The 21,006-nt window shown below is 41.5% G+C and overlaps 1 protein-coding gene across 1 annotated transcript in view; it reads left to right on the forward strand.

Annotated features, from left to right (window-relative positions):
* Positions 1 to 13,243: 13,243 nt before the first annotated feature.
* LOC126266810 (nucleoporin Nup43) overlaps positions 13,244 to 21,006 on the forward strand; it is a 210,842-nt gene continuing 203,079 nt past the window's right edge. Inside the window, exon 1 of the mRNA XM_049971363.1 lies at positions 13,244 to 13,486. Within this exon, the coding sequence (XP_049827320.1) occupies positions 13,376 to 13,486 (111 nt within the window). The 5' untranslated portion in view covers positions 13,244 to 13,375. The remainder of the gene's footprint in view (positions 13,487 to 21,006) is intronic.

Below are 21,006 nucleotides of genomic sequence, written 5' to 3' on the forward strand. Positions count from 1 at the left end.
ACATTCAAGGCACATTTGAGCCTAACTCCTGTTCTGATGCAGCCACGGTGTGTAGCAGCACTTCAATGGTAAAAAAGCCCAAATACAACAGTCTATTGAATAAAGTTGAGGCACTGTACAAACTGCTGAATGACAGCCCTTTGATCACGGCTGTTGCCCTCAGCAAACAGATGAGTAGGCTGCTCGCCAGCCATAACGCTGGAGGACAGTCCTGAGAGATCACAAAGTAACTGTTCGTCATATGCACCCTCCCCCAATAACTCGCAGTCATTGAGAATATGTTGATATCACCACCGATTCGGAGACTAGCATGCAAACGTAATCTGCCGTGTGTCTACGTCAGCCATAAACCTCAGATGGAGGTAGATGCACCAGGTCATCCTTCCGTACACCTATTCATAGTGGATCCCAAGTCGGCGCAAAAGTTTTTGATACATATGGGATCTGATCTCAACCTTGTGCCACGAATAAGCTACACAAGTACAATCCTAGCTCCACATTTAGACTGTTGGCCACTAAACGCTCTGCTTTTGTGGCGAAAGGCTTTTGGCCAAAACAGTGTGTAGTATCCATGGGGGGAGGCCCCCAGGCACTTTGGTATGGAACTTCATAATTGCAAATGTGATGGAGCCTATCTTTGATAAAGACTTCTTGGAACATTATCACCTGATTCCTGATGTCGCCAATGTTTGGCTGCTGTACACTGTACCCGGGCTGTCCACCACTGGGTTCCAGTGTCATACTGCTGCATATGACTCTAAGGTGACGCAGGCTACAGGAAATGGGTATGCCCAGATGCTCAACCAGTTCCCTGCTCTCACAAGGCATCCAGGGCTTCACAACATGTAGGTCACGATACTGTGCACTACATTAATAGAATGGAAGACCCTCCAATTTCATCCAGGTTCAGACGATTAGCTCCTGACCAGTATGCAATTTCAAGTCAGAGTTTGACACCATTCAAACTGAGGGCACCATCCCCAGTCGTAAAGGAAGTGGTCATTACGTTTGCATTTAGTCACAAAACAGACTGGTGTATTGTAGCCATGTGGCGACTACCACAATTTAAAGGCTAGAATTATCCCAGGTGCCTCTGCTATGAGACAATAACCATGCATTGTGTGGGAAACAGGTATTTAGTGTGGTAGACTGTATCAAAGCATGCAACCACATCCTAGTTGCTGAGAAAGACATTCCAAAGAATGTCATTATAAAATCTTCTTGTTCGTTCGAAGATTTATTCGTGATTTTGGACCTGAGAAATGCTCTGTTAAAAGGATTGCCATGTTTCGCATATTATTCTCACCAACGCCAAAAGAACATTAGCGGCATATCGTTGATGTTCTTGAGCACTTTGACGGGTAAGGCATTGTTCTGAACTTCTCTAAATGTGTGTTGGACAATCACAGATAACATTTTTGAGCCACAGTATCACGCCTTCTGCTGGAGTCAAATAATTATCCACTCTCCTTGGAGTGCTCTGATTCTATTGCTGCCATCTGCCACATGTGGCAGAACATCAGTAACAAGTTATGCAGCTCCAGCCAGTCTGAAAACAAAACGTAGGGAGCCTGTGCAGTAGTCACAGTCAGTGATAAGACACCTTTGACGTTGCAAAGAAGAGCATAGCTGGGGATGTGCTTCTCACTCATCCTGCATCTTGCTTTAGATGCACTTCTCGTGTTAGTGGTCAGCACTAGGCAGGTAGCCATCTGCGTAGCATTGCAAAAGTATGTTTACAAGGCCTGGTACTCCCTCGCTTCTATCTCTTGGAAAAAAGTCTCCAGCTCAATAACAACAGAGCTTGTGTGACTGGGAATTGGCAATCTATGCACCCATGACATGTTTCTGTCCACAGCTGGAGGCAAGAGTATTTACAATGTACATCGACAACAAACCTCTCGTATTTGAGAGGAGTAATATTGCTTATTGATAGCTATAGAGTATAAATTCGAGGAGTCGTTAGTCAGTTGTTTGTTTTGGACAGCCAGTACGCTTTTGACAGATCTCAGTGAGACTTGAGCAGCCGCTGGTGAAGTATAAGTGCACCAGAAGTGCAGTAGCGAGTAGCAATTTAGCTTTCATATTTGTTTTGTAGTTTGATTTCTAATTTGTGCACTTGCATATTTAATTACATAAAATCCTTCCGTATTCTTGTATTTGAGAAGAGTAATATTGCTTATTGATAGCCATAGCCTATAAATTTGCGGAGTCACTAGATATTAGCTGTAGGATGAATAGGTTGTGTGAGTGCTGTGTGCGGGCGCAGGAGGAACTGGCCGCGGTTCGCGAGTAGGTGAGTATACTGTTGGCCATGGTCAGCCACCTTAAGACTGCTGCCTTGAGGTGCAGCGACGGCGGAGGGTCTGGCGCGTCGCTTTAGACACCCCATGTGTCGCTTGCTGCGTCCGCTGACTCAGCCGCTGAGGCACCTTCTAGTGTACCTGGGGCGTTGGGGCCGCCCTCACCTCAGGGTGAGTGGCGGACTGCAACGTGTTCGCGTCGCTTGAGGCGGAGGGGCAATGTGGAGGCTGGCCAGCTGGCCTCGCCCATTCATCCTGTCAGTAGATTAGATTAGATTAGATTAATACTTGTTCCATAGATCATGAATACGACACTTCGTAATGATGTGGAACGTGTCAGGTTAATAAAAGATGTCTGTACAAGAAATTACATTACACAAAATATTGCATGACACTAATGATTAAGTTTTTTTTTACTTAGTTTATATCTAAAAATTCAGCCAATGAGTAGAAGGAGTTGTCATCTAGAAATTCTTTTAATTTATTTTTAAATGTTAGTTGGCTATCTGTCAGGCTTTTGATGCTGTTTGGTAGGTGCCCAAAGGCTTTTGTGGCAGCATAATTTACCCCTTTCTGTGCCAAAGTCAGATTTAACCCTGCATAGTGAAGATCATCCTTTCTCCTGGTGTTATAGGTATGCACACTGCTATTACTTTTGAATTGGGTTGGATTATTATCAACAAATTTCATAAGGGAATATATATACTGTGAGGTTACTGTGAGGATCTCTAGATCCTTAAATAGATGTCTGCAGGATGACCGTGGGTGGGCTCCAGCAATTATTCTGATTACACGTTTTTGTGCAATGAATACTTTTCTACTCAACGATGAATTACCCCAGAATATGATGCCATACGAAAGCAGTGAATGAAAGTAGGCATAGTAAGCTAATTTACTGAGATTCTTATCACCAAAATTTGCAATAACCCTAATAGCATACGTAGCTGAACTCAGACGTTTCAGCAGACCATCAATGTGTTGCTTCCAGTTTAACCTCTCATCAATGGACACACCTAAAAATTTTGAAAATTCTACCTTAGCTACAGACTTCTATTCAAATTCTATATTTATTACTGGAGTTGTGCCATTTACTGTACGGAACTGTATATACTGTGTTTTATCAAAATTTAAAGACAGTCCGTTTGCTGAGAACCACTTAATAATTTTGTGAAAAACATTATTTACAATTACATCACTTAGTTCTTGGTTTCTGGATGTTATTACTATACTTGTATCATCAGCAAAAAGAACAAACTTTGCATCTTCACCAATGTGGAATGGTAAGTCATTAATGTATATCAAGAACAGTAAAGGACCTAAGACCGAACCCTGTGGGACCCCGTGCTTGATAGCACCTCAGTTTGAGGAATCAGCTGTTGTTTTAATACTACACGAACCACTTATTTCAACTTTCTGCATTCTTCCAGTTAAGTATGAATTAAACCATTTGTGCACTGCCCCACTCCAACCATAATGATTTAGCTTATCTAAAAGAATTCCATGATTTACACAATCAAAGGCCTTTGAGAGATCACAAAAAATACCAATGGGTGATGTCCGGTTATTCAGAGCATTTAATATTTGATCAGTGAAAGCATATATAGCATTTTCTGTTGAAAAGCCTTTCTGAAAACCAAACTGACATTTTGTTAGTACTTTATTTTTACAAATATGGGAGGCTACTCTTGAATACATTACTTTCTCAAAAATTTTTGATAGAGCTGTCAGAAGAGAGATTGGGCGGTAGTTGTTGACATCTGACGTATCCCCCTTTTTATGCAATGGTTTTACAATGGCATATTTCAGTCTATCAGGGAAAACACCCTGCTCCAAAGAGCTATTACATACGTGGCTGAGAATCCTACTTATCTGTGGGGAACAAGCTGAACAAGCTTTAAGTACTTTGCTGGAAATGCCATCAATTCCGTAAGAGCTTTTACTTTTCAGTGAGTTTATTATTTTACTGATTTCAGAGGGAGAGGTTGGTGGAATTACAGTTGTTTCAAACTGCGCAGGTATGGCCTCTTCTATTAATAGCCTTGCCTCTTCTAGTGAAGATCTAGATCCTATTTTCTCCACAACATTAAAAAAATGATTATTCAAAATATTTTCAATTTCTGATTGTTTGTTAGTGCACTTGTCATTCAGTTTTATTGCACTAAAGTCTTCCTGTGCTCTTGGTTGCCCTGTTTCCCTTTCAATAATATTCCAGGTGGCAGCTCCTTCAGCAGGGCCCGAGCAGGCCGACAGGGACAAAGGCTTGCTGATAATTGGGAGCCCCAACGTTAGGCGGGTGATGGAGCCCCTTAGGGAAATAACGTACAGGGCTGATAAGAAATCCAATGTGCACTCGGTTTGTCTAACGGGTGGCCACATCCAAGATGTGGAGGCGGCCTTGCCTGTGGCTATCGAGCTTAGGGGGTGCAGTCGTCTGCAATTAGTTGCTCACATCGGCATCAATGATGCCTGTCGCTTGGGTTCTGAGGCAATCGTCAGTTCGTACCGGCAGCTGGCGGATTTGGTGAAGACCACTGGCCTTACATGCGGGGTGCAAGCAGAGCTCTCTATTTGCAGCATTGTTCCCAGAGTGGACTGGGGGCATTTGGTTTGGAGCCGAGTGGAGGGTCTCAACCAGAGACTTTGTCAACTCTGTGACAGTCTTGGCTGCAGATTTCTAGACTTGCTCTATTGGGTGGGGAATTGTAGAACACCCCTAGATAGGTCAGGGGTGCATTACATAAAGGAAGCGGCGACTCGGGTAGCAGAGTACTTGTGGCGTGCACATGGTTATTTTTAGTATAGGCAGTTGTGCAAGGTGTGCTGATGAACACTCACCAGACGACGTGCAGGCAGGGAAATCAAACGCGCTCAGTGTAAAGACACTTCAGCTATCAAGATATTAGCAGTAAATTTTCAGAGTGTTTGGAATGAAGTTCCTGAATTTACTGTCCTTCAGGAAGCGTGTGGCGCGCAAATTATTCTCGGAACTGAGGCCTGGCTGAACCCTGAGATAGGAAGTTCTGAAATATTTAGTGAGGGTTGGAACATGTATCGGAAAGACAGATTAGACACTGTAGGAGGTTGTGTCTACATTGCAGTTGACAAGAATATTGTGTCTACTGCGGTCGAAGTAGAGTGTGATTGTAAAGTTATCTGGACATGTTTAACAGGGTTAGGGGAAATAAAGTTAATTGTGGGGTGTTATTACAGGCCACCTAGTTCCACCGTGATAGTTCTAAAATCATTCAGAGGGAGTCTACATTCTGTATCGCAGAAGTACCTAGATCATACTATATTAGTCAAAGGTGACTTCAACCTACCTAGTATAGACTGAGATGCCTATAGATTCATTACAGGTGGTACAGACAAGGCATCGTGTGAATTACTTTTGACACATTATCCGAAAACTGTCTTGAGCAGCTAAATCGTCATCCAATGCGTAATGGAAATATTTTAGATCTGGTAGCCACTAACAGACCAGACCTCATCGACGGTTCAGTGTTGAGACAGGGATTAGTGATCATGATGTTGTCTTTACGACTATGGTTACCAAAGTTAAAAAGTCGGTCAAGAAGGCTAGGAGAGTATTCTTACTAGAATGAGCAGATAAGCAGTTGTTATCATCCCACTTAGTAAATCGACTTTATTTACTTCCGATACGATAGACGTGGAAGAATTAAGGGCAAATTTTAAACACATTGTAAATCACGCATTGCACAAGTATGTGCCGAAAAAGTGGGTTACGGACGGAAAAGACCCACTGTGGTTTAACAGCGCAATTCGGAGAATGCTTAGGAAGCAAATGTAGTTGCACTCGCAGTACGAGAAAGATCGGGAGAATGAGGACAGGCAAAAGCTAGTGGAGATTCGTGCTGCTGTAAAAAGAGTGATGCTCGAAGCATTCAACCACTATCACCGTCATACCTTATCAAAAGATCTTCATGAAAACCCAAGGAAATTCTGGTCTTACGTAAAATCGGTAAGTGGGTCGAAGGCTTCTATCCACTCACTCACTGATCAGCCTGGCCTGGCAACGGAAGATAGCAAACTGAAAGCTGAAATTTTAAATTTAGCATTTGAGAAATTTTTCACGCAGGAAGGTCGTACAAACATACCGCCGTTTGAGTCTCATCCAGATTCCCGTATGGAGGACATAGTGACAGACATCCCTGGGGTTGTGAAGCAGCTGAATGGGTTGAAAATAAATAAATCGCCAGGTCCTGATGGGATTCCAGTTCGGTTTTACAGAGAGTACTCTACTGCATTGGCTCCTTAGCTTGCATTTATCGCGAATCTCTTGCCCAACGTAAAGTCCCGAGCGACTGGAAAAAAGCGCAGGTGACGCCTGTATATAAGAAGGGTAGAAGGATGGACCCTCAAAATTATAGACCAATATCCTTAACATCAGTTTGTTGCAGAATTATCGAACATATTCTCAGTTCGAATATAATGAATTTCCTTGAGACAGAGAAGTTGGTGTCCATGCATCACCACAGCTTTATAAAGCATCGCTCCTGCGAAACGCAACTCGCCCTGTTTTCACATGATATCTTGTGATCCATGGATGAAGGGTATCAGATGGATGCCTTGACTTCCGGAACGTATTTGACTCAGTGCCCCACTGCAGACTCATAACTGAGGTACGAGCATGTAGGATTAATTCCCAAATATGTGAGTGGCTCTAAGACTTTTTAAGTAATAGAACCCAGTACGTTGTCCTCGATGGTGAGTGTTCATCGGAGGTGAGGGAATCATCTGGAGTGCCCCAGGGAAGTGTGGTAGGTCCTCTGTTGCTTTCTACCTACATAAATGATCTTTTGGATAGGGTGGATAGCAATGTGCGGCTGTTTGCTGATGATGCTGTGATGTACGGGAAGGTGTCGTAGTTGAGTGACTGTAGGAGGATACAAGATGACTTGGACAGGATTTGTGATTGGTGTAAAGAATGGCAGCTAACTCTAAATATAGATAAATGTAAATTAATGCAGGTGAATAGGGAAAAAATCCTGTAATGTTTGAATACTCCATTAGTAGTGTAGCACTTGACACAGTCACATCGATTAAATATTTGGGCGTAACATTGCAGAGCGATATGAAGTGGGACAAGCATGTAATGGCAGTTGTGGGAAAGGTGGATAGTCGTCTTCGGTTCATTGGTAGAATTTTGGGAAGATGAGAAAGGTTGCTAGATTTGTTACAGGTAGATTTGATCATCACACAAGTGTTACGGAAATGCTTCAGGAACTCAGGTGGAAGTCTCTAGAGGAAAAGAGGCGTTCTTTTCGTGAATCGCTACTGAGGAAATCTAGAGAACCAGCATTTGAGGCTGACTGCAGTACAATTATACTGCCGCCAACATACATTTCGCGGAAAGACCACAAATATAAGATAAGAGAGATTATGGCTCGTACAGAGGCATATAGGCAGTAATTTTTCCCTTGTTCTGTTTGGGAGTGGAACAGGGAAAGAAGATGCTAGTTGTGGCACGAGGTACCCTCCGCCACGCACTGTGGAGTATGTATGTAGATGTAGAAACCTCTGACTTTCACCTTTTGTGAGAACAAAAACATATGCTCCCCAAGGCAATGTAATCAACTGGAGTTTATTGCCCAATTGTTCAGGAACATTCAACATATCTCAGGATTGAACAATGTAGTGGCAGACTGTTTGTCGCACGTCAACGCCATGATGGAGACATTCGATCTCACATGTGTAGCACAAGCACTGCAGACTGACCAAGACCTCCAAGACTGCCTCAATGACACTACAGCAGGCCAGCAGTTCACACTCATTGACTTACCAGAGGCAAACATTATGGTGTATTGCGACACCTGCGATGGAACAACTCGCCCATTGATTCCAGCAGACGTATTTCATGATCTCCATCATTTATGTCATCCTGGAGTAATGATGAAGCTTGTATCCAGTCGTTACGTGTGGCCTGAGATACAAAAGGATTGCCGTCATTGTCTCATGCAAGCGTGCATTGTTAACACAGCAAATTTCAATTCATCTTAACGCACCAATAGGTACAGTCCCGAACATGATCGAGAGGTTCACCCACATAAATATTAACATTCTGGGACACTACCACCATCAGGTCAACGATATTTATTGACCGTTGTTGATAGATTCACATGCTGGCAGGAAGTTATTCCTATAAATTTCCCGAGACGCCAGTTGCCGCGTTTATATCTAACTGGATGACGCCAATTCAAGTCCAGTTTGTTTTCACAACTGAACAAGTTTTGTAGCGCATCACATCATATAACAACGAGTTATCATAAAACCAGCAATGGGATGGCCAAGCAGTGGCACCGGTCCCTTAAAGCCACCTACAGGGTGTTTCAAAAATGACCGGTATATTTGAAACGGCAATAAAAACTAAATGAGCAGTGATAGAAATACACCGTTTGTTGCAATATGCTTGGGACAACAGTACATTTTCAGGCGGACAAACTTTCGAAATTACAGTAGTTACAATTTTCAACAACAGATAGCGCTGCAAGTGATGTGAAAGATATAGAAGATAACGTAGTCTGTGGGTGCGCCATTCTGTACGTCGTCTTTCTGCTGTAAGCGTGTGCTGTTCACAACGTGCAAGTGTGCTGTGGACAACATGGTTTATTCCTTAGAACAGAGGATTTTTCTGGTGTTGGAATTCCACCGCCTAGAACACAGTGTTGTTGCAACAAGACGAAGTTTTCAATGGAGGTTTAATGTAACCAAAGGACCGAAAAGCGATACAATAAAGGATCTGTTTGAAAAATTTCAACAGACTGGGAACGTGACGGATGAACGTGCTGGAAAGGTAGGGCGACCACGTACGGCAACCACAGAGGGCAACGCGCAGCTAGTGCAGCAGGTGATCCAACAGCGGCCTCAGGTTTCCGTTCGCTGTGTTGCAGCTGCGGTCCAAATGACGCCAACGTCCATGTATCCTCTCATGCGCTAGAGTTTACACCTCTATCCATACAAAATTCAAATGCGGCAACCCCTCAGCGCCGCTACCATTGCTCCACGAGAGACATTCGCTAACGATATAGTACACAGGATTGATGACGGCGATATGCATGTGGGCAGTATTTGGTTTACTGACGAAGCTTATTTTTACCTGGACGGCTTCGTCAATAAACCGAACTGGCGCATATGGGGAACCGAAAAGCCCCATGTTGCAGTCCCATCGTCCCTGCATCCTCAAAAAGTACTGGTCTGGGCCGCCATTTCTTCCAAAGGAATCATTGGCCCATTTTTCAGATCCGAAACGATTACTGCATCACGCTATCTGGACATTCTTCGTGAATTTGTGGCGGTACAAACTGCCTTAGACGACACTGCGAACACCTCGTGGTTTATGCAAGATGGTGCCCAGCCACATCGCACGGCCGACGTCTTTAATTTCCTGAATGAATATTTCGATCATCGTGTGATTGCTTTGGGCTATCCGAAACATACAGGAGGCGGAGTGGATTGGCCTCCTTATTCGCCAGACATGAACCCCTGTGACGTCTATCTGTGGGGACACTTGAAAGGCCAAGCGTACCGCCAGAATCCAGAAACAATTGAACAGCTGAAGCAGTACATCTCATCTGCATGTGAAGCCATTCTGCCAGACACGTTGTCAAAGGTTTCGGGTAATTTCATTCAGAGACTACGCCATATTATTGCTACGCATGGTGGATATGTGGAAAATATAGTACTATAGAGTTTCTCAGACCGCAGCGCCATCTGTTGTTGACAATTGTAACTACTGCAATTTCGAAAGTTTGTCTGTCTGAAAATGTACTGTTGTCCCAAGCATATTGCAACAAATGGTGTATTTCTATCGCTGCTCGTTTAGTTTGTATTGCCGTTTCAAATATACCTGTCATTTTTTAAACACCCTGTATGTGTATCAAGAATCACAGTGGATGATGGCCCTACCATTAATTCATTTCAGCCTTGGCACCATAAGCCAGCCTGACATCGATGCATCTCCTACTAAATCAGTCTGTGGGGAAACGCTTTGGCTGTCAGATGAGTTTGTCGATCTGGGTGCCTTGACGGGATATATCAAAATCACTGCTTTTCAAGCACATTTGAGAGATCGGATCTCGCACATGCGACTGCGACCATGCCATGACATGACTGCATCATGACATGGCATGCAGCAATTCATCCAAAAAGAGGTGTTGCAGCCATGTCACACTATGCTCATACCACCACACCTTGTAGCAGCAAGACGAGATAAGACAGTGGACATTTTGGTTAATAGCAAGAGAAACACTGACTGGTGATTGGGTTAAACCTGCGTCTGTCTTGCAGGAATCTTTAGATGATCACTTTTCCTTATACTGATCAACACTGTCATCAAACAGCAGATGTGGTCCAGACACTGGGTGCTCTTCTTGTAAAGATTCAAGAATAGCACCTGAGACAAGTAATGAAGATGACCGTCTGCTTCCACAAGGCGGGTGGAGGGGGGGGGGGTTGGGGGGGGGTGGGGGGAGGTGTAGCGTCAGGTCGTCACACAGCTGTCCACATGTGATCAAGTAATTGTTTAATGAGTGATAAATGAGTTTGTGCACCATCCAGCTGACTTGTGGTTACTCATTGTCATGGCATGTGGGCATTCAGTGGTTTTTAGTGTTATATTTTAGATTGTTCTGTTGTTGCCTACTTTATGAGTTGCTTGTTCTCTAGTGTCTGTCGACGAATTGTTTCCTGCAGTTATGTTATTTCTATTTTCATGTTTGCTTGTAATTCCTGTAATGCGGGAGCACTCTAATTTCGGAAATAATGTGTACCGTATGTAGGAGCCACCTGAAAGCAATTCTTCCACAATAAGAACATGAAATAAAGCTGCATGCCTCACACACAGCAAGACTTACAACAAGGATGTATAAAGACAGGCTTGCACAAGTATGAATGTCTTACATATGCATCCCCTCACCACTACCCTTACATGCACATTAGCGTTTCTACATGTTGAAGCTGGGTACGCCGCTTACGTGACTTTCAGGATGACAACAAGTAAAAGTATTTGTATGGTAGGTCAGCAGCTTTCAGCTGGAGGGTTTGCAGTGCTGTTGACAAAGAAAATCGAACACACAAATGTTGGACATGGAAATGGACATCTCACAAGAATTGTTTGGGAACATCCAACATGCTAATAAGGAATTGGTTAATAAGTGAATTGGGAAATTTTGAAGTTCACTCTTTTGCAGATAATGTAACTTCAAAATAAAGTCTCACTTCACATCACCAGCTTCACAGTTAATAATTTTCTTTTCAGCTTGAGTACTATGAACTAATTTTAGCATATGGCATGTATCAAGAATTGCATGAACATTTTCCAGTTTCAGTAGCTGCCCAAGATTACTCACTGTCAGTATGTTCACAGTATGTTGACAGCAGCACCATTCCTTGTCACTGACCTCAATAAAACAAATACAGAAAATAATTTCGACTTACAAAAAGTCATAATTTCTGTCATTACATCTGATAACAGTTTATTCACAAAGAAATATGGAATTGGGCACTTAAATATTTCAATATATCCTACTATCTGAAAAACTGAAACTTCAGTAGCCATTTCTTCTGCATCTATATTCACAATGTAGCCCAAATCCTCATAGACTTTATACACTTTTTGTTATTGTTCCACACAAGCTGCTTGCTAATTGACATACTATCACAAATAATTGCACACTGCTTAAGATATCGTTCGTCACTGGGATTATGTTTTAGATAGTTGAAAATCTCTTGTAAATAGCCAGGTTCACTATTTGTTGATGACTCCCAACCACAAAGGATATTAGGGTGGTGAAAAAGAAATATAGAGCATACAAATCTATATGCCCTAGGGGAGTAGAAATGCAGAGTGAGTGCAAATTGTTTGGTCAGTTCACTGTCTCCCCTGGTTTGCTACTTTGCATCACTGTTTTTCAGTTGGGTACGAATAAAGTCTAAAGGAAAGGAACTAAAATGTTCCTGAAGTGTACTTTCCAGGTTGTCATTTACTCAGTTTCTTTTATTTTCAACACTGTAATCAATTCTTCCAGTATTTCCACGTCGAATAAGTTTCATCTGCAATCGCCTCATTTTTTCCCCCGAAGTTCCACAATTCTGTGAGAGACATCAATATGAACAATTGCATCGCACTTCTCATGGTTGCCATCGGATTCACGGAGTTGGTGACATGTTCCACATCCACGAGGCTCTCCTCAACACGGATCTATGGAACGAAAAACTAATCTAATCTAACGTATTTGTGGTTTGCAGCTCATTCATTCCCTAAAACAAAATTAAAAGAATCCATCAACAACAATTACGAGTTACTAGAAATTTAGAAAGATACACTAACTACAATGTCTATCCTTATTGCTAGTTAAATACATAGTTTTACCTCAGATACCGAGTTTTATTCCCAACAAGTTGCCTTCTCCGACTGTTTTGCATTTGACTTGGGAAACTGAACAAACTTGGTATGGCGTTATCCTTCATCAGCTATCAGTTCCTCATCGAAACATGCAGCTGTCTTTTGTAAAGTGTGAAATATAAATGACGCTATATTTCGATGAAGCCCAGGATTCCCTTCGTACTGCATGCACTCATTTTTTTTTAAGAATTCTAGAACGAGTGATGAAAACTGAAAAGAATTTTTACAGTATCTGAATTTCCCGAACACTATTTCATTTACCATATAGCAAAGCTTATGTAACTTACAGGTGAAATTGAATACCACTTCCTATTGTTCATCGATTACTGCAGCCGTATGCAGCATAACTGTTGAAAGTGTTTGTTAGGAAAAGAACAGATGGACTTCCAAACCACAAGCAGAAGAACAATTGCCCCACTAGGCCACTACAATACGGCGACTTCACCAAAGATATTCTTGGTTTTCTAGGCAAAGACGCCTTTAAGTAGTCTCTTCAGTTACGTATTGAGCTCACTGACAAATTAAATGCACATTTAATTTCTGAGAATGTCTGCTACTGATGCTAGTATCTTTGCTAGTGGCGGTAAAAACTAAATAGTAAATAGATTTTACGAGTGAAACTTTTTCATTGGTTTTTGCGAAAACTTTAACTATGGATGATGTTCAAGCAGTATTTGTCGGGGAAAAAATAAATAAAGTGAGATGGAAACCTGAGGCTTTATCAAGTTCCAGCTATTTCGTTACTGGCAGTTGGGATGAACAGGTATATGCTCAAGTTTCTGTCTGATTTGACATGGTTTTCGTGCTGTGTTTGGTGCATATATATGTTACAGTAAAACTGAAGCTCTACAGTTTATCCCCGTATTTGTCAATTCAGATTAATGTGAACGTGCAATTGTGATTCAGCTAGAACGACACTCATCGGCTGTGCCTTGTCACTGCAGTTGTATTCCATTCTCCTGATTTTTTGTTGCACTGTGTAGACCATATCCGAACAGGGGGCATCTGCAATCTGAATTGCTTGGTATGGGATTCCACCTCCGCAGTAGCGGGTGCCAAATTTTCTGTCACTGGAGTGTACCATTTTAAAGGACACGGTTACGCAGGACAATATTCCATACCCCATTATTTGCACACCTAATTTTTGTCAAGGTCCATTCTCAAAACCACACCGATGTGGATACGTCTCGCTTTGCCAAAAAAAAATGAAACAACGTTTATTTGCACGTAGCATGGTTGTCAACAATGAACAGCTAAAGAAATATTTAAGAGACATGACATGATGGTTATTGTTCTCGTAGCCACCATCGTGTTGTGCACTTTGTATTTTAGATGATGAGCATTGAATAACCATACTATGCGCAAATATGCAAGGTTTTGATTATGAGACGAGAACTGCGCACCCACATCTGTTGCTATAGGTGCACTGGTGAACGGCCCGTGCCTGAAACTAGAATTACAGATAAAGTAACTAGGAATACACCCTAGATGAATTATGTTTGTCTTCAAATTTATCGAGGCTCTGGTGCCCACTCAAAAGGAAATACGTAAGCTTACACTCACCAATGGATTCAACATAGTATTTTCATTTTAATTGGAGGGTATACTTCGTGTCACCATGTTCTCTGACCAGAAAGGGATGATGTTATGGGAGCTCCAAAGCTATTAATATCAATCCTCAACATGTTTTTCCATGGCCATGTCTGCAAAAACGAAAGTCCTTATGTTGTTAAGCTGGCTGGCATTGGTCGCATATCTTGAATCTCACTTCAGATGATTTTTATGAATCCTGAGTGTGTGAATGATGAGAGGGACACTCTCAGAAATTGCAGAGACTCCCCATATGCAAGCTCTGGAAAATCGAGTATGGAATGTAACAATATTATGAAAATTAAAGTTGCTACTCAACCTATAGCAGAGATGCTGTGTTGCAGATAGGCACAACAAAAAGACTGTCACAATATAAGGTTTCAGCTAACAAGGCCTTTGCTAAAAATAGATGAGATGCAAACACACTCCCTCCCCCCCCCCCACACACACACACAAATGTGATTTTTACCACGTATTTGGCACAGCAATTTTTCCCACCCCTCCTACTCTGCTATCCCTTCCCGCCCCAGCCTCCTTGTTACACTTGCCCAGTTGCCACTCCCATCACGCACTGCTGCTGCTTGCTGAGTGACTTCAGCTGCCAGAGGCTGCAGTGTGTGTGTGTGTGTGTGTGTGTGTGTGTGTGTGTGTGTGTGTGTGTGTGTGTGGTCTATTTTTGGGGTCGACCGAAGCGTCCGATTCCACCTGTCGGCTTTGACCCGTGACATAAGGCTGTTGTGATTAGTAGCAACTTTTACCTTCTCATACATAATCTCTGCAACAGATGCCTTTGGCAATGCACTGCACAGATTCAGTAGTAGTGGCCAACTACTGACTGTGTAGGCATCAAAGATTTGGTTGTATTGCACATGATGGTAGCCCTAAGTGAATGGTGAGAGTGCTGTTCCGTGCCATTGAAAGCTGCCTAGCACTATTCTGTTCTTATAATGTGAATGCCATAGCCACACCAGGTTACAGGATACTTGTTCTCACAGTGACAATCTTGATTGACTATCTTATTCTGTGCTAGCTATATTGTTCTATCCCAGCAGTTCTCAAACATTAGGAGACCGTTAGGTCTACTTCTGAGAAAATTCAGGTCTTAGCCAGCATCCCAATAAAGATTGTCACCTGGCTGTAAATGAAGAGTTTAGATGGAAAAGGAAAAAAATCTAACACCATTATTTGTAAATAAATACTACATGGCATATTTAAAAGTAATAAGACATACAGATTTATTGGATTTTACAGTAAGGCACGGACGTAAACATTAAGCTTTGCTACCGATCAATTTATTACTATAACCATATTTTCTGCTTTCACATTTGTTGACTTCACCAACTCAAAACCAAGTTGTCACCATCCAACCTAACCTAGACCTCGGGCTGTGCTACAAATCAGTCTGCCACCACAACCAAGATATCAGGGGGTCCAATACGTATCTTCAGCCATCAGTGAGGTGGTTTATACTACAGCTTTTTTCTGACACTGGTTATATTTGGTACACTGTCAAGTAACATGCATCACAAGCTATGTTTACTGTTCTTTCAGTTCCTCACTTTTTTTGCTAGCATTGTAGAATGTTTCCTTTTACACATGGAAGTTGTGGTTTTTGGAATTGGTAGCCTTAGGACCTTTTTTCCAGTATTAGATACGAGTGACCAACTTTTCACCAATGTGTCACTTCATCACCACAGTCTGTTTTTCAGTTTGTTTTCTTTACAGAGCCCAAGTAGTTCAACTTTGCCTCTCATTTCAGTACCTAAATCTATTTTCATCCTCAGAAAAAGATTCTTACAATCCAAGAATTTATTTTCGGTTTTTCAGATCAGGAAGGAAGGTGCTATTATATGTTATTACTGATAATAAGAGACAATGTGATGGACAACAACATAAATGAAAATGAGACAAAAAATTACTTAGCATGCATTGGACAAAATAAATAAATTTTCTCCATAAATCTTCCAATGTGTCTAAACTGATAGCTTAAGATGCGTATGTATCCCCACTTAAGAATTATGTACTACAGATGTGAAAACCATTCAAATACTGATGTTTGCTGTGTGAGTAGGAGATTGATGCACAATAGGCATTACTGGGTAACTCATGAAAACCAATATATTGACTACATACACGCTTGCAGGCCACTTTATGGTGTTACGCTTGCAAAAGCAAGGAAAAAATGACTGCCTATATGCCTCTGTATGAGTGTTATTTTTCGTATTTGTCTTACATTGTTGTAAGAAGAATTGCTCTGCATTCAGCCACAGCTTTCAATTCTTTAAATTTTCTTGGTGAAATTTCATGAAAAAAATTGCCGTCTTTGCTCTATGGATTCCCATTTAAGATCACAAAGTAACAGCTCATCTCTGCATTTCTTTGATGTCTTCCTTTAACCTGATCTGGTGGAGCACCCAAGTACTTGGACAGTACTCAAAAGTCACAGTAGTGTTCTGTAGGTGGTCTCCTTTAAAAGTGAACTAGACTTTTATAGAATTCTTCTAGGAAACTGAAGTTGACTATTTACTTTCCTACTTTACTGGCTATTTCCATTACAGTTACTTTGCTTTGTTACACACTATGCATAGAAATTTAATTGATGTGGTTTTTCATGTACCATACCACTAATAGTGTATTTGAATGTTACAGGGTTGTTTTTCCTACTCATCTGCATTTTTCTGCCATTTATCACACCTGATGGAAGTTTTGTCTAATACAATAATAAATAATAGGTCTATATAATTAATAAGTCAGTTTTTTTTAAATGTGTAATCAATAATTGATTAGTCAGGAGGAAAGCTAATAAATGAAAAGTAAAATGAATTTAAATATCTCTTTCGCATACACAAATCACTTTCTTAATCTTTTTTATCTGTTTTGTTGTTTGAAGTGAAGATCAGTAGACTCTTAACGTGCTGGAAAAACGTTTAGTTTGCGATCTTAAAATCTCAGGGGAATGGAAAATTGTCTTCTCGCCTTGCGAGAAAATTCAGATCAGTCCTAAATTAATTTCATAGGTATAACATTATCAACATAAGAAAATCTGTAACATTTTATAAAGTGGGGATTGATAACCGTTACTATAAAATGAAAGCGGAAATGCCAAATTAAGCAATTTCACAAAGTAAGTTTTTTATACAGACATGTGAAATCTCAAACACTAATCTCACAGTTTTGAACAAAATTTTGAATTGTGCTGTATTTTGGTGCAACAAGTAGAAATTACAGTAATCTCAGCTTGATTCTGGAGCGAAAGAAAAATATTCATAGTAAAGTCATTTCAGTAATTGCAATTGCCAATAATAATGACATAAACAAATTCCTAACAGGAATACAATTTCAGTTCATTTGAAACAAAATGGAAGAATATAGGAATCTGATAACATAAGATGCTGCCGGAAAGACGCGCGGCTAGAGAGAGAGAAAGAAAAGATGAGCATGCATTCTTATATAGGGCAAAATACAGATGATAACGCTATGCCATTCTCATTATCCTGGTTGTACATATTCGCTGACTTGCAGCGCAGTTAATTGGCACGAAGATTAAATTTTATCTTACATTATTACGTCGCGGGCAGGACACAATATTACATTTAGCTGTCCCGTGTCTTCCTACAGTCACCTAATGATGACACCTTCCCAAACACTGTCGTGTCATCAGTGTTGCAGATTGCGGCTCACCCTATCCCTCAGTTTGTTGTGTATGTTAAGAACAGGAGATGCCATATCACACTTTCACGGGGCACCCATGGCAATAGTCTTGCTGTCCAGGACAAGATGCTGGGTTCTATTACTTAAGGAGTCTTTGAACCACTCATGTACCTGAAAACTGGAAATACGGAAGTGTCCGATCCCGCCCGTCTGTTTTCACCTATGACGTCACAAATATGGCAGAAACGACCATAAACCACGATTCCAATATGGCACATATAAAGTCGTTATGTACACATTATGAGGATGAAAATACATCGAAAAACAAAGACAAAGACATTCCACAAAAAGCCTAATGACACTAACGGGACAAATGCGGTAAATAGGTTTTTTTCAGGGTGGGACAAACTAAATATAAACAAATTTAGACACCCACCCCCATACAAAACCATGCAAAACGACGAAAAAAACCGACATCACAAAACTCCTCAAATACCACTAAACACAACGTCATCTGGAATCGGACACTTCCCTTGACCTATATAGCTCAACATCAGCTCCCGATCCCATAAATTAGGACCTACCAGTTCCCTTGACCTATATAGCTCAAAAACATCTCCCGATGCCAATAGAACATTCACAGCCACACATTGGGTTCGAACACTTCCCTTGACCTGTTATCCTTACGACAACTCCACATACAGCCATCCGTGGTCCGAGACGCCAGAACTTTAAGTAAGCCTCATTTCTTCACGCAATACTGAATGCTTCACAACTTCACCCAAAAATCTGAAGAGTTGAAGAAATTTTATTAGAGACAACGCACTGTCCCCCATCATAGCCGACAACCGAAAACTGTTGACCCTGTCAGTCGTATCCATACCTACCAAAGACATAAAAAAAGCAATTTACCAAAATTCACACACGATGGCACACTCGCAAACTAAACCAGATACAACACCTAACACACCACCAGAGAGCACCACCAATCACATCAAAACATCTGCAAACACGCCACTCTCACAAGCTAAATGACGCGCCTCATGACGTCACACACCACAACAGGCTTACGTCACGGGTCAAAACCGCGACTGGTGGGATTGGACGCTTCGGTCGACTCCATGTGATCAGACCTTCATTAATAGTCTGCAGAGGTGGACACAGAATCTGCCTGTAGCCCTTCATCCACGGTTCACATGATATCGTGTAAGAAAACAGTAAGCTGATTTTTTCACCAGCTATGCTTTCTGTATTTGTGCTGGTTTTTGGACAGAAAATTTCTCTGTAAGTGGAATTTATCACATTTGAGCTCAGAGTATGCTCAAGAATTCTGCAGCAAACCTATATATTGTGGGTGTGTTCTTTTAACCTTGTTATATACAATAGTCACTTGCACTTTTTTATGTTTGCTTGCCCCCCCCCATGAACCATGGACCTTGCCGTTGGTGGGGAGGCTTGCGTGCCTCAGCGATACAGATGGCCGTACCGTAGGTGCAACCACAACGGAGGGGTATCTGTTGAGAGGCCAGACAAACGTGTGGTTCCTGAAGAGGGGCAGCAGCCTTTTCAGTAGTTGCAAGGGCAACAGTCTGTATGATTGACTGATCTGGCCTTGCAACATTAACCAAAACGGCCTTGCTGTGCTGGTACTGCGAACGGCTGAAAGCAAGGGGAAACTACAGCCGTAATTTTTCCCGAGGACATGCAGCTTTACTTTATGATTAAATGATGATGGCATCCTCTTGGGTAAAATATTCCGGAGGTAAAATAGTCCCCCATTCGGATCTCCGGGCGGGGACTACTCAGGAGGATGTCGTTATCAGGAGAAAGAAAACTGGCGTTCTACGGATCGGAGCGTGGAATGTCAGATCCCTTAATCGGGCAGGTAGGTTAGAAAATTTAAAAAGGGAAATGGATAGGTTAAAGTTAGATATAGTGGGAATTAGTGAAGTTCGGTGGCAGGATGAACAAGACTTCTGGTCAGGTGACTACAGGGTTATAAACACAAAATCAAATAGGGGTAATGCAGGAGTAGGTTTAATAATGAATAGGAAAATAGGAATGCGGGTAAGCTACTACAAACAGCATAGTGAACGCATTATTGTGGCCAAAATAGATAGGAAGCCCACACCTACTACAGTAGTACAAGTTTATATGCCAACTAGCTCTGCAGATGATGAAGAAATTGAAGAAATGTACGATGAAATAAAAGAAATTATTCAGATAGTGAAGGGAGACGAAAATTTAATAGTAATGGGTGACTGGAATTCGTGTGTAGGAAAAGGCAGAGAAGGAAACATAGTAGGTGAATATGGATTGGGGCTAAGAAATGAAAGAGGAAGCCGCCTAGTAGAATTTTGCACGGAGCACAACTTAATCATAGCTAACACTTGGTTTAAGAATCATGAAAGAAGGTTGTATACGTGGAAGAACCCTGGAGATACTAAAAGGTATCAGATAGATTATATAATGGTAAGACAGAGATTTAGGAACCAGGTTTTAAGTTGTAAGACATTTCCAGGGGCAGATGTGGACTCTGACCACAATCTATTGGTTATGACCTGTAGATTAAAACTGAAGAAACTGCAAAAATGTGGGAAATTAAGGAGATGGGACCTGGATAAACTGAAAGAACCAGAGGTTGTACAGAGTTTCAGAGAGAGCATAAGGGAACAATTGACAGGAATAGGGGAAAGAAATACAGTAGAAGAAGAATGGGTAGCTCTGAGGGATGTAGTAGTGAAGGCAGCAGAGGATAAAGTAGGTACAAATACGAGGGCTGCTAGAAATCCTTGGGTAACAGAAGAAATATTGAATTTAATTGATGAAAGGAGAAAATATAAAAATGCAGTAAATGAAGCAGGCAAAAAGGAATACAAACGTCTCAAAAATGAGATCGACAGGAAGTGCAAAATGGCTAAACAGGGATGGCTAGAGGACAAATGTAAGGATGTAGAAGCTTATCTCACTAGGGGTAAGATAGATACTGCCTACAGGAAAATTAAAGAGACCTTTGGAGAGAAGAGAACCACGTGTATGAAT

This window comes from Schistocerca gregaria, chromosome 4, assembly GCF_023897955.1.
Source record: "Schistocerca gregaria isolate iqSchGreg1 chromosome 4, iqSchGreg1.2, whole genome shotgun sequence".
Taxonomy (NCBI): domain Eukaryota; kingdom Metazoa; phylum Arthropoda; class Insecta; order Orthoptera; family Acrididae; genus Schistocerca; species Schistocerca gregaria.